The sequence below is a fragment of the Miniopterus schreibersii genome, assembly GCF_964146895.1.
Source record: "Miniopterus schreibersii genome assembly, chromosome: 3".
Taxonomy (NCBI): domain Eukaryota; kingdom Metazoa; phylum Chordata; class Mammalia; order Chiroptera; family Miniopteridae; genus Miniopterus; species Miniopterus schreibersii.
Window position 1 is genome coordinate 95,628,148 of NC_138103.1, and position 24,013 is coordinate 95,652,160.

Genomic DNA, 24,013 nt, shown 5'->3' on the forward strand with positions numbered 1-24,013 from the left:
TGATAACCATAATGCATTCTTGGATCCAACCTCTAAACCGGAGTTTGTATTTCAACAAAAAGTTTAAAAATAGATAGCAAATCATAGCTGTAACTTGACATGTGTATGTCTGAGAAGATTAACTCTAGAGACCCTCGGGACTAAAAGCTGTCAACTGACACATTTATCTATTTTCGGAGTATGGTAGAATACTCCAGCTCTCAGAGTATGGTAGAAAGAGGAAGGAGGGAGAGGAAAGACTGAGAAGAAGGCAGGAGAGAAGGGGCTTATATTTTTAACAAATTAGATATAAAAGGAAAACTACTTGCCCTGGGGACTTTGAGTGAAGTTTGAAAAGGCAAGAGAAAAAGAAGAAAATCTAAACATCTATTTAGGTTCTTTCTGGAACAGAATATGAACTTTATAAATGTGCTCAAGGATGCAAAGCAAAGGGGAATCAGTGTGCAGCGAGGTTGGCCAGGCAAAATCCTGTGGAACCCCACGGTGGAGGGAGGAACGGGAAGAGGTTAAGGGTGATTTTGTGGCCAGGCTAAAGGGGTACTTAAAGTTGGGAAAGAGTTTCTAGGAAAGGGGTAGATATGACGCATGAGTTCAGATGTTTCGGGAAAGGTCAGGACCCTGCTCTGCATTTCCTTCCCCATCTGCACGCACTGCAGGCGAACTGATGGGGAGGCCTCCTCTGTCTGGGGGACCACTTCCACCCACCCAAGCTGGGGTCTTAACCCAGATTTAAGAATATCGATTATAATTAATGCAGAATTTCCAAGGCTGTATAATACTGTGGGCCTTGGGGACCTTGATGGTTCAAAATGAGGTGTGGTCTATGAGCAAGCAGTTTAAACCCTTGTCTTTATTATTAACTAGATTCCATAATTTGAAAAAATATCTTTCTCATCTTCTTAAGTACATGTAAAATACTTAGCACAGCATTTGAATAGCCTATCAGCAGAAGTAATATTCATTGCTATTATTTTTGCCAATGTTGTAAAGGGAAGGCAAAACAATAGTCATTCCATTTTCTGCATCCCGGAGTCACAGAATTAGAGGTTCCCTCAGGACATCTTCAAAGTCAGGCTGCAAATAGTGACATGGCCCCTCCCCAGGCAAGTCTAACAGTTACCGCTCATTCCTCCCCACCTCGACTGGCCCCTGACTTTCATCTCTCCCCCACATCTCTGTGACTGCTGTTCATGCCCAAGTGGTGTGCACCTTTCCAACTTTTAAATGAAGTCTTTTGTCATAGCCCTTCCAAGAGTTCAAAAGTGATCCTTTACAACACCTTTCACTGTGTCCGCCCGAGATAGAACTCTGCAGTATCAAAAGACAATCTCGCTTGAAGTTTCAACAGTTTTGAAACTGAGGAACAACTGGCAGACAGTGGTTTATTTCTAAATGTGTGATGCGACAGAATTTCCTGCTTGAATTTTAAAACTGCTATTATTTCTAAGCTAAAAAAAAAAAATGAGCAATTTCTTATCTATTTCATATATGACGTCAATGCAACCTATGGTATTTCAAATGCAAACTTCAAGCTCACTAAAATATATCAAAATAAGATGAACATTTGGATTTTTTTCTAGGGAAAAGCATACATATTTACACAGAACAGTCATTATATTACTAGGCCTGCAGTAAGATTTTTTAGCAAGTTTAAATGAATGATGAAAATAGAGTAGTAAAGTGTCACTTAATGATGTTAATGTTAACATCATTACAGAATTATAGAAGGAAATTATAATCTTTGATTAAAACAAGTAACTGTGAGTAGCTACTATTGGGACAAAAATGGCAAGAACTAAAGCTTAAGGAGTTTTCTGCTGAGAATTAGCTAATTTACTTGAAAATTAAAAGTCATCATCAAAATAGTTCTTACTAGCCCTGGCTGGTGTGGCTCAGTGGGTTGGAAGATCATGGGTTCGATTCCCAGTCAGGGCACATACCTAGGTTGCAGATTTGACCCCCAGTCGAGGCGCAAGAGAGGCAACTGGTTGGTGTTTCTCTCTCACATGAATGCTTCTCTCTCCACGCCCCCCTACTTCTTCCTTCTCTAAAAATCAATTTTTAAAAATAGTTCTTATTAAAAATAATGTAAAATTGAAAATACATCATATACTCTAATGCTTATATTTCACATTCCTTTCCTGGTCAAATTCTGCTTCTTGTGCTGAATCTAAATCTCTTTTCGTAAAGGTGGTAATTTAGACGTAAAATATCATTTCTTGATATGATCGTCACAAATATGCTGGAAAAAATGACCTTATGTGCGATAATCATACAAATTAATTATGCAAACTGCAATGAAACAACTTGTTGTGCTAGCATTTTTCTTGCTACCTAGTGAAGATTCATCCTTTAGAATCTTAGGAGCAGCTTGAGTAAGAGGCAGCCCCTGAATCAGCAAGGCATTTGTCCCTTCAACTGTCTCATGAATCATCCCCACGAGCGTATTCCCAGCAGAGAGGGCATCCAGTGAGTATTTTCCAAATTATAAAGGTAGCCAATATTGGCACTGCATCAGAAGCTATGAGTTAAGCCCCATGCTAGCATTTCCATGTTAATTTACTTCTTACCCGTGGCTGGATGGGTAAGAACACTCACCCATGGATAAGAGGAGTCAGACAGCTCTTTTCAAATCCACTCTTATCAAATGACTGAAGTATGATCTTGGGCAAGTTATTTACATCTCTCACTTTCTTCATCTGTAAAATGGGGTAACTAATGGGGCTATTATGAGTATTAAAGTAATTGATATACATAAAGTGCTTAGAAAGTGCCTAGTACATAGAATGTATAATTTAAGTGTAATATAAACCATTATCATTTAATTACATAACTGCAGTAATGTATTATTAGAAAATATATAGCATTATACAATATTGATGCAAACTATTATTATTAGTATCCAAAATGTTAGCTTAGCATCCTGAAGGTGCACATACCCTAGTAGCACCTGCAGCGTTACCCTACAACGTGTCCAGAAAAAAACTCCACCACCTGGTAGAATTAACCCATGAGGTATGTGGCTCCCTGGGGACCATAACAAAAACATTCAGTTCTGTACTCCTGTAAGCCCTGGGGAGGTACATCTTATCCCCAAACAGCAAGTGCCAAGCACATCAGAAAGACAGCCCTTCTCCAATGGAAGCAGTTTGGAGTTTGTAGAAACTAGAACACTTTAACAATGTTCCTCTGTCCCCACTTAAGCCATAAGAACTCCTTTTTTCTCATAAGCCCATCAGCACTCCACGTAATGCCTGCAGAGATGCAGTTCATAGCTACAGCAAATCTGCACCCTCACTCCTTCTTTAAGGGAGGCAGAGTTTAGTTGTTCAAGGCCACTAACACTGTTCTAAGAACTGGCAAGGAGCGCTCCTGTAAACCCCCCTCAGAATCAGGGACTGGTCCCAGAAGCAGAGGGCACAGATTGAGCACTCCAGGCTGGAGTGGCTAAGCTGGATCATTCGGCGGCATGGTTTTCACAGGAACTCAAAGGAGGAAGTAGTCACTGCCGCCCGTGGGGGTCAGCATGTGGGTTAGCTTGCAAGAGACTTTTGGGCAGAAGCTTCCAGGAAGAGAAGCTAGGTCAGGGTATTCCAGGCCCAGGGGAAATGGAGTAGATATTGGGATTTCTTGGTGGTATGACATATTTAGGGAACAGCAAACAGACCAGCTGATGCAAGAGACAGGAGGTGAGGACCACAAAGAGGTTGTGGTCAAGTCATGAAGTCTCAAGTGGCTTGCAGAGGGCAAGCAAGAGAAGGGTTATCAGCGGCGTGTAGAGCCAACGGATGGGGGAGCATGGGTCAGAGCGAGGAGACCAGACCGTGAGGGCGCAGCAGACGCTGCTCCGTCTCCAGAACCTCAACCGCCGAGAGGCCGAGCAAGGGCACTTGGCTTTTCCCTGTGAGGAGGTGGGTATGTGGTCCAGGCTCTCTGCCTTTAGAGAGAAACTGGTATTTTAGGATTTTGTTTTGTATAATTTTTAATTTTTTTGCCCTTCCACCCAGGTAAGTATACATTCCCATCTCTGACAAATAATCACATGCATGTCACAAATTAGACCTTTGGGGAAGACAAAAAGATGAGACATGAAGCACAGCTGCTTTACAAACCACCCGGACGGGTCTCAAAGCCCGATGGCCTTTTTGTGACAAGGGGGCTGTGCGGCTGCCAGAGAAGGCGGGGCTGAGGCAGGAGGGAAGAGACCTCCAGGGCGAATCTTGCGGGTGCACTGCTGGGCAGGCCCTGCTGTTCTTTTTTTCTCACCATGAGAATGAAGTGACAGCAAAAATAGTATCCCTGTAATGCACCGAGAAATGGGTTCCAGAGTGAGAAAGGCCACAGCCCCCTTACCCTTGTGAGAAACCAGTAGTAATGAGGTGGGTAAACGTGGGGGGCTGTGGAGTAAGACTGCCTGCTAGTGAACCCCAGCTCCACCCCTTATGAGCACTGTGACACTAGACAGTGAACCTCTCTTTGCCCTAATTCTTTTACCTGTAAAATGGTGATAATAGTAAATTGTCCATTTTCTTAACTGTAAACTAAGGAGACTGAATTATAAGGATTAAGTTATATGAACCATTGAAAATGCTAACCAGAATGCCCAGTAAGTAGTAAACCCTCACTATGATGTTTTCCAGAAATAATGAGCATATGTGGGGGGTAGGCATTAAGCAAAACTGAGGGTAGACATCGGCGAGCACTAAAATAACGATGCGGAGCTATTTTAAAGGCAGGGATCCTGCAGACCATGCGAGTCGAGTCACCGAAAAGCAGAAAAAAACACGGACGCTTGACTGTTACCTTCCAAAGAGGGACAATCAATTTTTGAAAATCTGGCTGAAAAAATACCCTTGGCTTGTATACGATGAGATGCTAAATCTCATGTTCTGTGGCCTGTGTCGTAAGCACGGAGTGAAGTCAGGGGGAAACCAAGTGAGTTTCTGTCATGGCACTGACAACTTTCGGGCTGGATTTCTCAGTGCGCATCATCTCAGCGCGGCTCATGCCGAGGCCTCAATAATGGAAGCGACAAACGGTTGTCCCGCCAGCAGAGCCTCCACGGGGCTGGCGGTGAGGGCCATGAGCAGAGTGGCCCTCGGGAGAGTCGAGAACCTATTCAGATCATGCCATGCTATCGCCAAGACCGGGCGGCCCCTCAGAGACTTCATCTGGATGTGCCAGTTGGATGACATGAAGGGTGTCGATATTGGCCCCGTATTCAGGACTGAGAAATCAGCAAGGACATTCGCGTATTTTATTGCCGAAGTAGAACGGAGAAACCTAAGAGAGAAACTAGACAGAAGTAAGTTTTTCTCCGTCATCAGCGATGGAACCTCAGCCAGGTGGATGGAGGAAGCTGAACTTGTGTACGTGCAGTTTGCACACTTAGGAAAAGTGCATTGCCAACTCGTTGGGGTACAAACAGTAGAAACGAAGGATCCCCTGGCCATCAAAATTGCCATTGAGAAAACTCTAGAGAGAAATCTTCAGCTCAGGCTGTCTCACCAAGACTGGGCAAAGAAGCTGGTTGGTTTTGGAAGTGATAGCGCCCCTGGCTCAGAGGGAGAGAACAGTGGGGTGGCCCCGCTTTTAAGAGAAATCCAGCCTCGTGTGCTGACTGTGTCCTGCTTTGCCCATCGTCTTGAACTGTCTTACAAGGCGGTGCTTCAGAGCATTCCCCTGTACAACGGTGTCCAAGACCTTCTCCACAGCGTTTGTCACCTCTATCGCAGTTCACCTCTTCACAAGAGTTCCCTGATAGCTGCTTTCAGAGGCCTTCACCTTCGCCCTGTGATGCCTTCTAAAGTCGGAGGCAGGAGGTGGCTTCAGGGATTGCAGGCAGCCCTCCAGAACCTTCTCAAGGGATACCCCGCAATTGTCCAGCAACTTCGTTCAGTAAGTAATTTTGAAATGCCACACTATTTTAATTTTTCAGAATAATCAAATATATTTTTATTGAGCAATTCAAGAAAAATAGACCATTATTTTATTCCCAACCTGTGTTACAGACAGGTGAAGACAGAAGTGACACCGGTCATGAGGAAACCAAAGAAATTCTAGAGTTGCTTTTCCAAGCAGACATTGTTAAATTTGTGCATTTCCTGGTGGATGTCATTAATGTGCTTGGCATCTTGTCCCATGTCAGCCAAAATAGGAATTCTTCAATTGCAGATGTATTTGCTACCTTAGAGTCGACACTGGAAATGCTCAGAATGTACCAGACAAGGTGAGGAGAAAGGGATGATCTGAGGGACTTGGGAAATCATTTGCCAGGTACTTTTTCATGTAATGGTTTATTGGAGGGATCTTGTTTCTCTCCAGACCAGGGCCCAAAGAACATAGGGTGGATTCAGTCACACACTTTCACGGTAACTGCCTCAAAGGAAAGGGAAACATTGCTGATGTGAGACACATGGTTTTGACACGTCTCATCAAGAGGTTGAGAGGCTGTTTCAGAGATGCCAGCCAAGATGTGATGAAGGCAACAGTGATTGGAAGCTTTAAACTGTGGCCTGCAGAGATAAATCAAGGTAACCTATATGCGCTGACTCTGAGCCTGCGGTGCTTTGATAGTCTGTATGAGTGTTTTTTATATATGTGACTTTCCGTTTGTATACTGATGACAGAATTTGGAGAAAAAGAGGTGTCCATCCTGATTGCACATTATGAACCGTTATTGGCAGCTGCCAACGTGCAAATCAATGAAGTGCTCACTGAGTGGAGCATGTTGAAATTAGAGATTTATGCCAGGTGAGCATCAGTAAAGTAGTTGATATTTATAAACACTTGGGTAAACCTTAGGAGTCTTGATCTTTTACATTTTTCACTTTCCCCCCTAGATTTCAGAACATCCACAAATTGACCTGGGAATTTGTGAATTCGGTTTGCTTACACAAGTATCCAAATATCCTGACGCTAGTGGACCTCCTGCTGACCCTCCCTGCAAGTTCAGCAGAGGTGGGGCGGGGCTTTAGCCAGATGCAACGCACCGAGTCCCAAATGCATGCCAAGATCAAGGCTGACAGCATGTCTGATCTCCTGATCATTCAGTTGAATTCTCCAGACATTAATAACTTTGACCCCAGGGAAGCTATCCACTTATGGAATGTGAGAGCACTATTTTCAGCTGGAGACACAAGACCTATCTCGGATTGCTCATCAAACTCAGGAAGCCATGATGAAAGTGATTAGTAATATGACAAATGTTGACTTCATCTTTGATGATAGCAGAAACAATAAATTATCTTCAAAAGCCCGAAATTTGAAAGTAGAATTGTCACCAGTCATCACATCAAAGACAGGAGGCATTTGGTATCTTCCAGGCATCCAAAGCAAAAATCCAAAAATTGGTTTTCCAGTAACTTTGTAATTCTATTTGTATATTCATTCACACGTTCTTTCACAGTCTTTGGGTGGAGCTGTATATTTTTAAGCAATGGTGTTATTATAATGTCATCTTTCTGAGAGTTATATGTAAAGATCATATGACTATATGCCTTGGTCATTTAAGTAACAGGTCAAATATTAAAATAGTTTTTACAGTTCACACTAATATCCCCATAGTTAACAATTCCTATGTAACTAAAAGTATTGTCTTACAGCCCTGGCCAGTGTGGCTCAATTGGTTGGAATGTTGTCCTGTGAACCAGAAGGTCATGGGTTTGATTCCTGGTCAGGGCACATACCTAAGTTGCATGTTCCATCCTTGGTCTGGGCATGTACAGGAGGCAACAGATTGATGTTTCCCTCTCACATCGATGTTTCTCTCTCCCTCCCCGCATCCCTCTCTTTCTTTTCCCCCTCATCCCTCTCTAAAAAAGAGAATTAATAAAAAAAAAAGTATTGTCTTACAACACTTTGCTTACACCATGGCTATTAGGACAGTGGAAATATTTTATACATCTACCAAAATTTTTAAATACTTTGAACCTCTTCATGGTTTCAAAAGAGTTTTTTATGGTTTTACATTGAGGAACATGAATGATTTATTTCTAACTTATCTGAAAACCAATGCTGTATCATGTAAAGATCATTTTACTGAAAATTCTACTACCTCGGAAAGTATTCTCATCTCTATAAAATTGAACACTCAGGTTTGATCAAAAAAGATAAAGAATTCATTTCTGAACAACCAGCTGGGTGGCTAGTCATAGCAAAGAAAACAATATTCTGCTCTTGTTACCCAGAAAATTACCATCCAAATCGCAAAATTGTATATTTGGTTTTATCCACTGAAATTTTACAAGGATTATTGCATGCCGCTAAAGGTTAGAGGAAATGGTGTTTTACTTTGGACTTTTATAAATGCTAAAAATTTAGATGTAAAATGAAACATTTGAGATCCTACGTCTAGGGTTTTCAAACAAAGAAGAATATTCATGTACTCTGGACCTGAAAGATGCCCGATACTTGTAGGAATCTCTTCGGCTCTACAAGGTACCTCTGCTATGGTAGTTAGACATTTTTTAAGCAAATTCATTTATTTTGCTTTCCTATTTCTTTTTAAATGCATGTGCATGCAATTTGAAATGAGAAACCAACTAAGTAGACATCTCTGTGGGACAGGGCAAAGTAGATTAGAACATAACATCAAAGCATTTAAAAGGTTAGTAATCTTTTAAAAATATTTTAAATAGTGAGTCAATTGTATGATTAGATTGACACTTCCAATCCAATAATTTGACAATTCAAATCTCCCTGTATTTATAAAAACAAATATATTCTGATCTAAAGAGTAAAATGAGGATAAATGTGTTACCTTGATCACTGCGGTGATTTGCATGTCTTTGAAACACCTTTATCCCATATTTTCCAAAACATTCTACTCTTGTATCCAACTGTATAATAGGGAAGCTTAGAGTATTTTTAAAAATTCAACCAATTCTGAGTAAAAGATCAAAAAAGACTCCGAACTAAAATATGAAGTCCCAGTATTTTACCCAACCTGTAATGATTTATTACTCAACCAAAAAGACATTTTGACTTAGCTGAGAAAAAAATAATGGGAGAGCACCAGGAAATTATCATTTTTATGTTTTCAAAATTCCTTCCGCTTCTCTAAGGGTTACAGTTTTAAATAATACTAATAAAGTGATTCCCCACCACGTAACTGAAAAATATTTTTCATTGTATTATAGGCACAATAGGGAACAAAGCATTTACTGACATTCTTTTTGACTTGGTGACCCTGAACCTCGGAGCAAACAGCCTTCCCAGCAGTTGGATGCACCTCACTCAACCTGAAGTAAGCATCGCGTTTCTTTGGGTTTCAAAGCTTTGACAATTTTTATTTGATCAATAAGTCAATAGTTTTAAAAATAGCCAGTTACTTGCACAGTATCTGACATTTAGTAGGCCACTGATAAAAACTGAATGATTGAATGGATGAACTTTCACTTAAGACACATGCTCAGTATTAGAAGAAGGAGAGAGGATGCCAACAGCCCATGAAACATCACTGAGACCATGAGGCTCAGCCAGTAGGGTTGTGGCTGTTGCTACCCGATGAAATGAGCCAACCTAGTAATTCTTACTTTTTCTCATACTCTGTTTCTCAAGAATGTATCAGAAAACAAAGTGGTTAAAGAGTGTTTCCCCACAGGCTGTGTCCTTGCACAGCCCCCTACTGTCACTTTTATCCCTCCTCTGTTGCAAAGGTGCAAAGTCAACTGGAGACACGTGTATAAATTCATCACATGACAGTAAGCAGGAACACGAAGGTCAAAGAAGCAAAAGGTGAAACACTTTCTAGGTGCTGCCTGGTGTAGAGTGGCTGGTAGAGCTTGAGGGAACGTGAGAAGCAGCTCCGTTCACCAATCTGAAAACCCGCTCCCTTCATCTGAATCGCTTAGCGAGAAATGTGAGCAGAGAGAGCGTCAGCATAGAACTGTACAAACATTCCAGCGGCATGTCCTGTTTTCTTCTAGCTGCAGGAGTTAACATCTCTATTAACCGTGAACTCGGAGCTCGTGGACTGGCGGAAATTCCTGTTAGTGACCTCACTGCCTTGGCCCATCCCGCTGGAGGAGGAGCTCCTCGAGACCCTGCAGAGGTTCAAGGCTGTGGACCAGGAGCAGTCGGGCACCGTCACTTATGAGCAGTATATTCAGGTTGCTGTCAACACCTGGGGGGCACTAATCCCAGACTCCTTTCATCCTAAGGAGTAGAATAACTGGTGACCTTCACCAGAGTAAATTTGGTAGAGAACAGAATCCAGATCGCAGGGGACTGGGGAAATGACTAGGTCTTTAGAAAGTGAAAAATAAGAAAAAGCTCATTTTTGAGGAGTAAGGGTGGAGTGAGAGTGAAATCTCATAGCTAAGAAGGGCCTGCATTGCTTATTATGTGTCTACTAATTGAATTCGTCCTGCTGCTGGCAGACACAAAAGATGGGCATGTTTGTAAGGTGCCAATTTTGAAACAAGGTGATACCCTCTAAGTGCAGGTATCTCAAGCGTGTGCCACCATTGAAAGACCACATCCCTCCTGCTTGTCTTTTCTCCCGTGATTAATGCCAGCCCTGAGATTCTCAGGCTCATACAGTTGAGCCGGAGGAAATGGCACTTGCATGCTGAGAACGCCCCTTCAAGGCTGATCAAAAAAGTGCTTAGCTAATTAGGCTCTGACTTATCTCCCAAGTAGAGTCATTTATGAATTCTGTCACTGTCCTGAACGTACAACTCGTGAAGATGATTTTTATCGTTGGTTTAAGATTTTAAAAGTGGGCACTGAGCAATTACCAGCCTTCACTATTTACGCTGCGTGCCAGTTAACACAGGATGTCGATTTAAACAGCCTTTTACACAAGCATGAAATGAGCAAGGGGCGTTAGCAGTTTTTAACCTTACCCAAGTGCTGAGCCAAAACCAGAAGGCTCCTTTACCAAAGGTGTGAATTTCTTAGAGAAAGCTGGCTACTGCGTCTCATGGAAACTCAAAAATTGGACACTGCCTGTGTTTTGGGAGCAGTTGATCTCTGAGCTTTGTCCTGTCCTCTTGCACCTGCAAGTCCCACTCCTCAGGGCCCCAGGACAAGACGGCCATCTGGAGAGACTCCCCTGACTCTCCCACATCATGACTTTTACAGATTTCCGACACTCACCAGCTCACACACACACACAAAAGGTTATTTCATGGGAAAAGTCAAAACAGCCTCTAGGGCCAACTTTTGTAAGATTTCTTGAAAATGCCACATTAGAACAGTAAAATAGCACAGTCGCACTGCCGAGATGCAGTTTTCTCGCCGAAAAAGGCTCTCTCTTCTGCTCTTTATTTTGTCTGTCTTTTTTCTTTTCTTTTGACTAATTGCAAGTTCACCACAACAGCCACATAAGAGTGTGCTGATTTCCCCAGCTTCTGAAATGGAATGAGACACGGGCTTGTGAAGTCGGGGCTGTGCACCTCGGCTAAGCCCTGCAAGCCTGGAAGCCAGGCCGCCCCTTGCTCCCTCCCTGCTGCAGCTGCCACAGGCGCTGGCCTCTGTCGCGTGTGCATGTTTAGTCACACTCGGGGAGTTCTCTGATGTTCGTCTCTCGACTCATCTCCTCTTGGTGAGAATGCATGCTGTTATAGGCTTAATGAGTCAGATGCTGTGGGATTCAAACAGTGCAGGGCTTGTTTTCTAAGGAAAAGTAAAAAAGAAAAAAATCCTTTGGCCACATTTTAGCAAGAAAATATGAAGGGCATTTCCACATTTCAAGGAGAAATCACCTAACTATCCAGTGAGGCAGGATGTGGTGCACTCAGCCGCGCTTCATCAGTGTAAACCCTGCTCTACAGGTTCTCATTTAACATTTCATCTGTAAACATTTTCATTAGGTTATTTTTTCTTTCTAATGTGGCCCTCTTGTGTGTGAAACATTTTTTTTTTTTAAGCCTCGCCCAAGGATATGTTTTTATTGTTTTAGAGAGAGGAAAGGGGAGAGAGAGAGGGGAACATCGATCAGTTGTCTCCCCCCTTCCCGGATCTGGAATCCAAACCCCAACCGAGATGTGTGCCCTGACTTGGAATCGAACCTGCGAACTTTCGGTACACAGGGATGACGCTCCAGCCAGCGGAGCCACCAGGCCAGGGCGCGTGCGAGACATTTGAAACAGTTTCGTAGTTTATGAAATATTATAAACTTTTGGAAAACTGATATAAATGAACCATTGGTCTTAAGCATCAAGGAAGATTCCTGTGCATTGAAACCATTGGATGTGGAGTTGAGAGTTGGTTGAGCAACGGGGCAAAGGGTAGAGATCCTATCTCTGTTTCTCTACTTCCCTCTGGCTTCTACCATTTCCTCTTATTACCAGCAAAATCTAGGGCAGTGACCTCCAAGCTTCATCGCATGTTCCAAGTTCAAACACAGCTAGCATCCCTGATATGTGAGTTTTCATCTATAAATTATACATGTACACTCCTGCACTGATACATTATATAAATTATCAAATTTTTAAAAATAAGAATTGCCAAAGAATCAGATCAAAATACATGTAAATGGTAGTTCTAGTAGTTTCTCCTGCATCCCCACGGTTTCTTCAGCCTGTTTAGACACTTGCACAACAAGGTGGGTTCAGTCTCTGTGGCTTTTAGAGGAACAGTTACATCTCAGCATAATACATTAATAATTTTCTTTTTTATTTTCTGTATAGGCGAGCCTGTGGTTTACGGGGGATGAAGATATGAAAGTTCCAGAAAATCCTCTTGAACCACTGCCATTCAATAGGCAGGAGCATCTGATACAGGTAATCACTGAGATCTTTAAAAAAGTTAGCACTTTGCCCTGGCCAGGCGGCTCAGCTGGCTGGAGTGTCGTCCCTTACATCAAAAGGCCGCAGGTCAGATCCCTGGCCAGGGCATGTATGGAGGCAACCAGTCGATGTTTCCCTCTCTCATCAATGTTTCTCTCTCTTTCTCTCTCTCCCCCTCCCTTCCTCTCTTTAAAATCAATAAAAACATATCCTCAGGTGAGGATTTTAAAAAATTTTAATACTTCGACACTGATCAATTTCTTTGTCTTTTCTTTCGCTTGTGTAATTTGTTTCAGACATCACTGCCACCCTCCAGCTCTTTTGCTGTACCCCCAAAGGACAGATTTTAACACTCGCTAAGTGGCAGCACAGAGGAGCCCCGCGGGAGGATGCAGGGCCGAACTCTTAGACAGAACGGCCGGTAGCTCAGTTGGTTAGAGCATCGTCCCAAAAGCCAAGGTTGCAGGTTAGAGCCCTGGACAGGGCACATACAGGAATCCGCCAATGAATGCGTAAATAAGTGCAACTGCTGTCGACTCTCTGTGTGACCTCAGACAATTTCCACCGCCTCTCTGGTTTCACTCTTCCCATCTGTGAAATAAGCCAAGCCGTGACAGCACATTAGCCTTGAAATGTTCTTCCAATTCTAAAAGCTTAGGATAAAAATTGTCATTTTACCAATATATGTTTTTGTTCATTTCTTTCTGATTCTGACTAACATGTACAACACACCGAGGTTTGCATACGGTATTGCCCATGGCCCATCAGATTTTTATTATTACCAAAAATATCATTATTATCAATGGTAATTATTGATAATAGTACTATAATGATAGTGGCAATATATTGATAATAATAATAGTAGTAATATTGTTATTACCTTCTATTCCTGAGGCCACAATAGAAAGAAATACCTTAAAGTCTAAAAGCTACTCTGACTTCAGTGCAAATGTTTAAAATATAAAAATATGCATTACACAGCCAGACTCAGAAAGATAGGAAAAGAGCTGAAGGGTAGATTTAGACATCACAGCAAACCATGTATATCGATTGCTCAATTTCCAGCCAACCATTAGTACAAAACTGCAGTGCAAAATTGAATATGACTCTAGTTATAACCTCAAAGTGAGCAATTTATTTCAATTGGATGCACATTTTTCAAGCACCTCTGCCAGATGCCAGCAGGAAATCAGGGAAGAGAGAGGGTCCAAGAATTGCCAAAGAGTCCAAGGCAGGCTCGCAGTTTTAGGAGCAGCTTTTTGTTTGGGTTGTTGGTTTATTTACAATGTGACACGGGGGGACTGAGACCAGTTCTCCTGTAAGGCTTTGCGAGGGTGTCTATATGATTTTGTGCGCAGTTCTGCAACAACATGAACAGGTTCTTCATTACTTGGGAAGAAACCAGCAGACTGAATAGCGCCTTCCTTTCCAGACAGAAGTTTTTAGAAATGTCAGACAAATAGCATATGATCTCACCTATATGTGGACTCTAATGAACAAAGTAACCTGATGGACAAAACAGAAACAGAGGCATGGAAGCATGGAACAGACTGCCAGCTGTCAGAGGGGAGGGGGGTTGGGGGGCTGGATGAAAGAAGATGAAGGGATTAAGCAAAAAACATGCATAACCCACAGACACAGACAACAGTGTGGTGATGGCCAGAGGGAAGGGGGTCGGGCTGGGTGGAGGGGGGCAAAGCGGGGATAAGTGGAGATAGAAATATCAGTTGAGGGCAGAGCCTTTTGATTGCTCACCCAGCCACTAAAGGCAGAAGGCAGATGGTGCGGCTCAGCCCGGGGACAGCGTGGCTGCGAAGTAGTAAAGGGCTTTCGGGTTCCGAGGAAGGGAGTGGCTCCCACCTGCTGCTGCCCAAACTTCTGAAAAGTGACAGGGAAGAAAGGAACAAAGTTGGGAGCAGGGGCAGGACTGTGAAGCCTGAGACGTGCTTTCATGGGACAAAGGATGGCTGATGGATGTGTGTGCATGTGTGTGTGTGTGATGTCCAGAGGACAGAAATAGAAAAAGGAATGGAGTTTTCCATCCCTCTCTGCCTCAGGTTCAGTATTACTGAAATCTCAATGCTCTGAAACTGGGATTAAGAGGCACAGACTCCAGGGCCGACACACTCCCAAGTCTTGATGGAGTCACCTAACCCCGCTGTGCCATTTTGACCCCTCTCAGATGCGGGCGTCGTGGATAGCGAGTGATTGGCCTTGGGTTAGCTGAGCAGATGCTAACCATGCTAACTGTATGTGGTGAAAGGATGGTGAATGGTTAACATAAGAGAAAATGTAAAGAGAAAATGTAAAGCATGTTTACTTTGTTGGCTGTAATGAGAATAGGAAAATAAATGCCCCAGGAAGAGGGAATTCTGAGGTCAGCATCCTCAGGCTCAGTTCTCAGTTCTGCCATGACTCACTGTAGGACCTTGAGCAGGTCCCTTCGTCTTCCAGGGCCGCTGTGTCCTCCCAAGGAGAAGGTATGGGCTGCAATCTAAGGTCCCTCGTCCCCCTGCTTTGTCATCTGTGCTCTCCATGAGCCACACCCAGCGAGGGCCCCTGGAGACAGTTCATGATCACTATCTGTGCAATGGATGAATGGCCCAGATGCTTCCAAAAAAGGAGCCCTGGGACCTATCTGTGTTGCAGTCACATCACTGCCCCTGACAGTGACATGCAAAGACTGATGAGGTCCAGCAGGCTGTGTCCTGGCTTCCCAGCTTTCCACACACTCAACACCCAGAGCAATATTTTAAAAATCCTTAGGGATTTCCTGAGAAAAGTCAATTGAATTTTACTATATTTAAGTTCACAGGTGTTATCTTAATCTCTTCTCCACAGCTTCTGTCCATATGAAATTCCCCCATTACTCTATTAATATTTGTTGAAGCCAAGCTCATAGTTTGAACTACTAGCCATTTTGTAACAAATCCCAAATGTCTATTTCCACCCCAAATCTTTCTTTCAAATGTGAGTCTCCTAGACAACTGCCTGTTTGACATCTCCACTTCCACACTCAAGGAGAGGGGAGTACACAGGATATTTACTCCAGGGGGTGGGATTCTTTGTAGCCATCTTAGAATTCTTCCTACTGCAACATTTCAAATTTTTAAAATTGATTTTAGAGAGAGAGGAAGGGAAAGAGAGGGGGAGAAGAGAGAGAGAGAGAGAAAGCATCAATTTGTTGTTCCACTTATATATGCATTCTTTGGTTGCTTCTTATATGTGTCCTGACCAGAGATCAAACCCGCATCTTTGGAGTATCGGGACAAGACCTTTACCAACTGAGTACCCGGCCAGGTCTCTACTACAATATTTTAAGTGATCTTAAGAACATAGCAAGCCTTACCTCTTTTGAATGTCCAATTCATTGATTTAATAAGCCTGCATAGTTACAGAAAGTGTCCACATATCAACTTATTTTGTTTTTTTACATCTTCCTTCAAGATACCATATTCCATTTCTTTGTTAACAGAAATAATGATATATTGTACCTGCATAACATTTATCAGAGAAATTCAGTAGAAATAATACCAAAGTTCAATAATTCATGCAAAAGGAATGGGAGATAAGCACCCAAGGGCAACACCATGATCACCTACCTATTAGAGTCAGTCCCCCTCAATTCCCAGTCCTGCTGGAATCCCTGAAGTAGCTCAAAGACAAGTGAGAAGATGAAGGAAACACATGGTCCTGGATGCGCCTGCCAGCTGAAAACCCTAAGGATGCCTTAGTGTCAGAGGGTGTTTTTAAGCATCTCAGCCTAGCTCCGTGCCGGGCTTACAGCAGACACTCAGTAAATGTTTGATAAAAGGGTGGCTGAATGAATGAACTTACAGATCCCATCCACCTCTATGACTCTTTTCTGCTTTATTAGCATATCAGATTTTATGCATTTTCCTATAAAAGTTATTTTTATTTAAATTTTTATTAGATTTGCAAAATATCAGAAATTTCTTTTTCCAACTTCAGGTATATCTAATTATGTGCTCATAGTTGTGAGGATTGTTGGCGATAGAGAATAGCATGGTACCTGGATCAAGGCACCTGCTTCTCAAAATGCAGGCCAGGACCAGCAGCACTGGAATCACCTAGGAGCTTGCGAAATGTGCAGAAACTTAGGCTGCTCCAGACCATAGCTTTCATTAGAATCTGCATTTTGAAAAGGTTCTCCAGGTCATTGTAGGCACATGTTTGAGAAGAGCCAGTCACCTTCCCAAAAAGGACCAATAGGTCTTAGGTGTGACCTATGTGTCCCAGGCCATGGCCCTGGCTTTGCAGGGCCCCAGAAGATGTTAGATTCCCAAGTACCAGCTCCTAATGCTTCCAAATGCACAAGACACTGTGCATACAGCTGGCCATCCCCTTAGTCCTTAGAACGAGAGGGAAACTTGCCAAACACACTGATAGTCAGTGGTGAGCACACTCTGTCCCGGGAGGTGAGCCCAGGTGGGAAGAAGTCACGTTACTGTTAGTAGAGTAAGTATGAAGTTCAGAGCAAGGTGGGCCGGTTTAAAGATTTTAAGGGCTAGAGTCCTGGTGGCTTTGGCGCTGTCCCCTCTCTCTCTCCCCACTCCCCACAGAGAGGGATGTACCAGAAGCGTCCTGTTCAGGAGTCAGGGCCCAGTTTGTGAGGATGGTGCTGAGGACAGACAGAGGGGTCCTTGTTCTTGGGATTCCCTTTTCCTGCTTCCTGTGTAGTCCCCACCATCTTTATTGGCACATTCTTTCCTAAATATGTTAATACCATAGACTAGCTTACAGTTTTCTGTATCATTAGAATTTTGAGCCCTACTTTTTATATTTTTTTACTTAGCATACCCTTCATCTAATACCATTCATTATATGTTAGTTTTACTGATTCGGTCCTCAGAAAGTGACCTTATTCTACAGCTGCTGGAGGAAGGACCCCTTCGTGTCCTGTCCATCTACTGACTACCCAAGTGCATGCATTATTTTATGTTTGGCTGAAATTCTTTCTGTGTGACAGTTTTTCTTTAGGCTCTTTGCCGACCGTGAGAAGGATCCACCCCTGCTCGACTACACACAGATGCTGCTTTATTTTGCTTGCCACCCGGATCCTGTGGAAGGGGTCTACAGGGCCCTCAGTGTGGCCACTGGGACTCACATCTTCCAACCAATCGAAATGGCTACTCCTCCTGCAGAAGAGGTACTTGAGTTCCAGACATGGACTCGCACTGGGGTCTGGAAGGGGATGCCGGAATATCCTAAACTTTTAACAACAGACACTGTGTTCTTTTCACTTCCGTATTTTCCTGGGCACCTAACACAATGCATTACATGTACTAGGTCTTCAGTAAAGACTTATTCAATTGTATTAAGAACTGGGGGCCCACTTTCCAAAAAAATGCTTTTATAGAAGAATCGAAATTTGCTCAAAGCTTCTTGGTGCAGTCAGAGATTTTTCTGTAAAGAACAGCCTTTATTTTGCATGAGGTGCTGATCCTGATAAATGAGGAAGAACTAGGTATCAACTCAAGCTATTTGTGACACTTTATGGAAATTCTGTGTAAAGCAAATTCATACCTTAGACACATCCCACATGTATGGGACACCGGTAGTGTTAGGGCCAAAGCCCAGCCACCTGAAACCCACAGGCACTTTGTATCACCTGCATCCAAGGACAAAGAAGCTTAATATGTAATAAAAACCTCACATTCCCCTTATATTTCTAAGGCATTGGCATTCCCTGGCTTTTTCAGGTGAAAAAACCCCAGAACATGGTACTAATTAGTTTACTTACCAGGTGCCCATTGCATGGCTTTTTAATCTTGCCCTGATCTTTTGGGAACAGAGCTGTGACTCTCATGATAGCATGTTTTTTCCTGTTCTTTCTTGGTGCTCTCTCATGGAGGGACATATAAACAGAGGCCCAGATAAGGTGAGGGAGCCTTGCAGATCTCTGGGGGAGAGCATTTCAAGTGAAGACAGCAGTAGACGTGAAAGCCCTAAAGTGAGGCAACGTCTGGTATATTCCAGGCAACAGAGAGTCAGCCATTGTAGTTGGAGAGGAGTGAGCTGGGAGTGGTTGGAAAGGAAAGTGAGGGAGAGAGCTCAGAGGGCTTGGCAGGCCCTGACTCTGCCAGGGGATGGGACAAGAAGTCATTGGAGTGTGGCCATCTGAGCAACCACGTGTGAGCTCTCCCTGACTGTGGTGTTAAGACCAGATTTCAGGGCACAAAAGAGGCAGGAAGGAGAGCTAGTTATTCAGGAATGGGGTTGCTTATCCACTGAATCCTACTGCTAAGTTATTTCTGCCTTGAGTTAGGGACAACATGTTACCCGAGTAGCTGTCACATAGCAAGTGTTCAACTCTTATTTGTAAACATGGCAGGAAAGAAAGGAGAAAGAGGGGAAGGGATAGAAGGCAGTCTCAAAGGTAAAGCAGAGGAGAGCAGACATTCCAGGCAGAGACAAAAACAGGATCCACGAGGCTGCAATGAGCCATAAAGACCAGGAAAAAGAAGCCAGGCTAGACCTGTTGCTACAGCAACAGACAGCAGTCTTGGTGAGTAGCAGCCGCGCCAACTAGTGCAGGGCTGGGAATCCCTTCTTTCCCTGAATCACTCATTCAGAGTCAGCTACTGGCCCCACCCAGGAAGCAGCTCCCCTGGAGGGCTTCTCTTGGGAGCACTTTGAAAGCCCAAGGACACTGCACCCAAACTGACCCAGGACCATAGAACAACAGAGTGAAGAGGCGTGGTGGAGTCTGGGGATGGAACACACGTGTCCCACACCACAGGCACAGGCCTGTTCCTGGCTTGGAGTGAACCCTAGGAGCTTTTCACATACAGGACCCACCCACTCCCTCATTCTTTCTCACTCCTTGTCCTGCTGTCCTGCCTCTAATTTTGCCACCCCGATCTTGTGCCCTTTCCAACTGTGCTCTAGTTTCCTGGGCAGCCTCATTCCAGGAAACCATAATGAGCCTGCTCAGAAATAACACCTTCAACAGACTCATACTCACTCCCAAGGCATCAAGTCAGATCTCTGCTTTTGCTTTCCACATAAACAACTAGAAATCTCCCCGATAGTTCAGGTTTTCTTACTCTGTTTCTGAGACTCAGGTTGTTCTATCTGATGTGGCACAGACCTCCTGTTTAAAGCCACTTCGTCTTGGGTAACTTAAAAGACATTTAAAAGCAAAGCATGAATGAGTGTGCACTAGTCCCAGTGAAACTTAATGTAAGTTGGCATTTTGGAAAATGGTTCATCCTGGTGTGGGGTCATGATGTTGGAGTTTCGTAAATGGTGAGCTTGAATTTCCCACAGTTTGCAAGTGTTGGTAAAGCATCTTGGCAGAGTGTTTGAGGCCCCGGGGTTCGAAAAACATAAAATTTTTGTTGCATTTTGCTCCTTGATGCTTTGCCCACATTGGTCCCATTAGTGCCCTGCTCTGCCCCTGAGACACGGGACTGAACTGATTGAATATAGAAATGCGTTCCAGAGACATATCTGTGGGAGTCCTCAAGGGCTGCCTCTGAGCATTAGCCGAGTGTGACATAGCATTTGCTAGAGTCACAATCTGATGACAATGTGACTCACACAGAATTTTGATGCCACCAATAATTGCTCATTCAGAAGCACTGGCTGTTCTCCTATCTGGCATACCGGTTTTGATCACACACCTACATTTAAAATCGTGGTCTTTCCAAGTGTCTGTTGGAGAAAGGCCCCTTCTCCTGCACGCCCACCAGCCCTGCCAGGATACTGAGCTGGCTGCTCTGGCCCAATCACAGCCTCACTCCCCTCCCTCCCTCCCTTCCTTCTAAACCACTGATTCTATTCTGTCCCAACCCCACCCCACCCCACCCCCGACAGCAAAAAGAGCAAAAATTTTAAAGCATCCTCTGACATTAATAAGTTAAGGATTCTTCACTAAGATTTCAAATGTTAAAATTGTTACCCTATAGCTAAAATAAAAAATCCATTCATCCCATGCTAATTATGTTAGGCCTTGGAAAAGTTGGCCCCTCTCTATGGAAACAGTGCAGAGAGACCAGGTTCTTTCTCTTTAATTTCAGTATCGCTGGCTCATCTAACCTGACTAGCCATTTGCTCACCCCCAGGCTCTGTCTTTATGTGTCCACACAGCACCTTTGCTGCACCTGAATAGAAATCCACTCACTCTTCACCCACTCAGCAGGCAGTTTGACATCTCCACTGTGTTCATTCACTACACGAAATGTTGTATTGTCCTGGGGAACTGATGGGTAGCCAGTGTGATGACCTCCAAGCTTCCCAGGTGGAGACAAAAGGCCAGTTTCACATTTCTGCCATGTAGCATCTCAGTTGTTTAAAATGGAGAAGAGGGTAGATGGTGGGCGGGGCTAGATAAATGATAGATGATGATAGATAGATAGATAGATAGATAGATAGATAGATAGATAGATAGATAGATAGATAGATGATAGATAGATATAGATAGATAGACTTAATTCCAAAATCTTCACCTGATAGAGCATTCTCCCCCCCATCTCTCTTTTAGAGTTAATTCCAAATTTACCAAAGGATATGGAAACTCAACCCACATAGAGCTAGAGAAAATGCAACCTGTCTTCATCCCACTGCCTACAGTCCCTACAAATCCCTTCTAGGGACTTAGGACAACTAGAAGCTTAATTCTGTATTGCATCATAACCCTTATATACATGGAACTTAAGTAACTATTTGGAAAGAACATGCATGATTTATGCACTTAATAACTTCTCCTATATTGAATATATACAGACATTGGCATCCTCTTATTTTAAGCCTAAATTAGTACTTTTTCTTCCTTGAGGTAAAGGAGAGGCACCACTCAGGCGTTCTCTGACGTCAGGCCAGTCAACACTCTGATAATGCCCATTTTTCTATGACAAATCACCAAATATCGGTGACCTCATCATCAGAAACACACGTATGCACACACACATCCACATTTATTACAGTAAGTACAACAAATACAAATCTAATGTAGAGAATTTGCAAAGTAAGTACAAAATTAAGTAAAAAGGAAATCACCTATTACACTAACCAGAGGTAACCACTGTTAACTCTAATATACCTGTTTATTTTGTCACTAATAAGTATGGATACATAAGTGTATTGATGACTTTGTGTCCTGTTGTCTTTCTGCTCTTATTCTGAATGTTTTCTCATGTCACTGGGTATTCAATTTCTAAACCAAAACTTCCACTGCAGCGTAGTCTCCCGTCATAAAAATATACTATAATTTATGTCACCATTTCCCCATTTCTTGAATCGTTGGTTTTCTGTTTGCTGTAAATTATATCGAATGAACATCCATATACAAAAGTCTTCGTGCACATCAATATTTCTTTCAAATCAATTCCTAGGTCTGTAATTACTGGGTCAAAGGGCAGGACTATTTTTGAGGCTTTTGATGCTTAAGAAGTTACTGCGGCAACAATGTTGTCTTTGCCAGGCTCTAAAAGGTCAGTGCCTGAGTTCATGGCTCCCGGCCAAGCCTCAAAGAGCCGCAGCAAAAATCCCAGCTTGACTTCCTATATTCAATTTGTTTTCCATTTTGCCTTCTGCAAGTTTCATCAGGTTTAGACTCCAGTACCCAAGCAAATGTTCGTTTCACTTAGCATCTATCAAACTTGAGAAGTAAACTTGCTGTGACCTCTCATTTGCAGTCAATTTCTAAAGCAAATCCTGTTTTTAAAAACCTACATGGATATGAAGAAGCCTGACACCAGTTACAGGAATGCGTCCCATGTCCCCCTACTGAGGGATCCGGTGTACCAGGCAAAGGCCGAAACGCGCGGGGATGAACCCGGCGCCCCACACCGAGGCCCCTGTAAATGGCCCGCGGACTTGGTCTGGATTTGGACGCGATTTCCAGTTCAGCAAGCACGCCCCCTTCTAGACTTTGTGTAGCTAGTTTGTGGTAGGCGCCATATCATTTCATGGCATAAAAAGCAGGTGGCAAAACTGGTGTTTCCTAAATGCCCGTTACTGGGCCGACTTCCGTCTGACCTCATGTTCTCCCCGTTTATTTCCGCAGACCTACTTCTTCACTGATGGGGGTCCAGTTCAGGACTTTCCTGAACCAGAGGAGAACCTGCTAAGTGGGGAAAGGGAATTCAGGGAGGAGAGGGAGGAAAAAGAGCAGGAGATTCCTGAAAATGCCAACACTGAAAAGATTTCTGTGGAAACACTGCTCAAAGTGTTCCGAGGACAAAGCGAAGCCCAAGACGCCAACCGATTTGCCAGCCACCTGAGGACAGAGAATGTCTACTCAGAGGTTTGTCAGACTTGGCCAAGGGGGCAAACCTGTGCATAAGGAAAGTTGCCCCAAGTTGGAGCACCTTTTTATGGAATTTCTTTAAGTAAAAACCGTTTTTTAACATTTGCAGAATTGTAAAGTTAATCCATTTTATGTTATTTTATTATTTTTTAAAGAACTTCATAAAGGTATTTCAGGACCTGGGTGCCAAGAACCTGGAACCGATAGAAGTCGCTGTTCTTCTGAAGCATCCTTTTATTCAAGACCTGATTTCAAGTTATCCAGCCTATAAGATTCCTGTGAGTATCACCCAAAGGCAGCGAACCTGGCTGAGCTCAGGTTCAGGGCACAGTGAGACATTTCAAACGTGTACTGGCAGAGAGGGGGCAGAAGCTGGATTGGGCCAGACAGGGTCTGGGGAAGCTAAGCTGGTAATGGCATCAGGCCAGACGGCCCAGCCTGCAGTACCCACGGCCAGCAGGGGTAAGCAAAGCACAGAAATCAATTGAAATTGATTTCTAATAAGCTCGCAGACCCTAAGCACTTCTGGTAGTAAAGCATGATTATAGCATTTAAGAACACAGGCTCTGGAATCAGAAAGTCATGGGACTGATTCTCGGGCCTACCACTCCCTCCATACCTGACTTTAACTCTCTCTCGATCCTGGCTTTCTCATCTGTTAAGTGGGGACAACAGCCATTCCTACTCAAAGGGCTATGGTAAGGATTAAATGAGATTGTGCATCCGAAGCACTTGCCAAGGTATCTGACTGACGCTTGGCAAGCACTTCATAAATGATGGCTGTTGTGATTACCAGTCAAAACTGAGCACTTATTGCTGACGCCAGTAATATGAGGATCCATGAAACCCAGCTCAGCTGCTGCTCTCAAGCAACCCACTTCTGTGTGCAAGAGAATTTTCTCATGCAGGAATTACATGAGAATGATATAAGGTGAACCACCTAAACCCCCAAATGTGGGAATGCAAAATTTAGGGCCTTTTTGTATGTGTGTGCTGGAAG

The 24,013-nt window shown here is 43.4% G+C and overlaps 1 protein-coding gene across 1 annotated transcript in view; it reads left to right on the forward strand.

The window, feature by feature from the left end:
- The window catches only part of SPEF2 (sperm flagellar 2), a 127,427-nt gene that overhangs the window by 98,544 nt on the left and 4,870 nt on the right, over nt 1-24,013 (forward strand). The window contains exons 32-40 of the mRNA XM_081131169.1: nt 4,733-5,898; nt 6,012-6,229; nt 6,325-6,533; nt 9,141-9,247; nt 9,930-10,112; nt 12,639-12,731; nt 17,728-17,907; nt 22,771-23,010; nt 23,169-23,291. Coding sequence (XP_080987295.1) covers nt 4,733-5,898; nt 6,012-6,229; nt 6,325-6,533; nt 9,141-9,247; nt 9,930-10,112; nt 12,639-12,731; nt 17,728-17,907; nt 22,771-23,010; nt 23,169-23,291 — 2,519 coding nt within the window. The remainder of the gene's footprint in view (nt 1-4,732; nt 5,899-6,011; nt 6,230-6,324; nt 6,534-9,140; nt 9,248-9,929; nt 10,113-12,638; nt 12,732-17,727; nt 17,908-22,770; nt 23,011-23,168; nt 23,292-24,013) is intronic.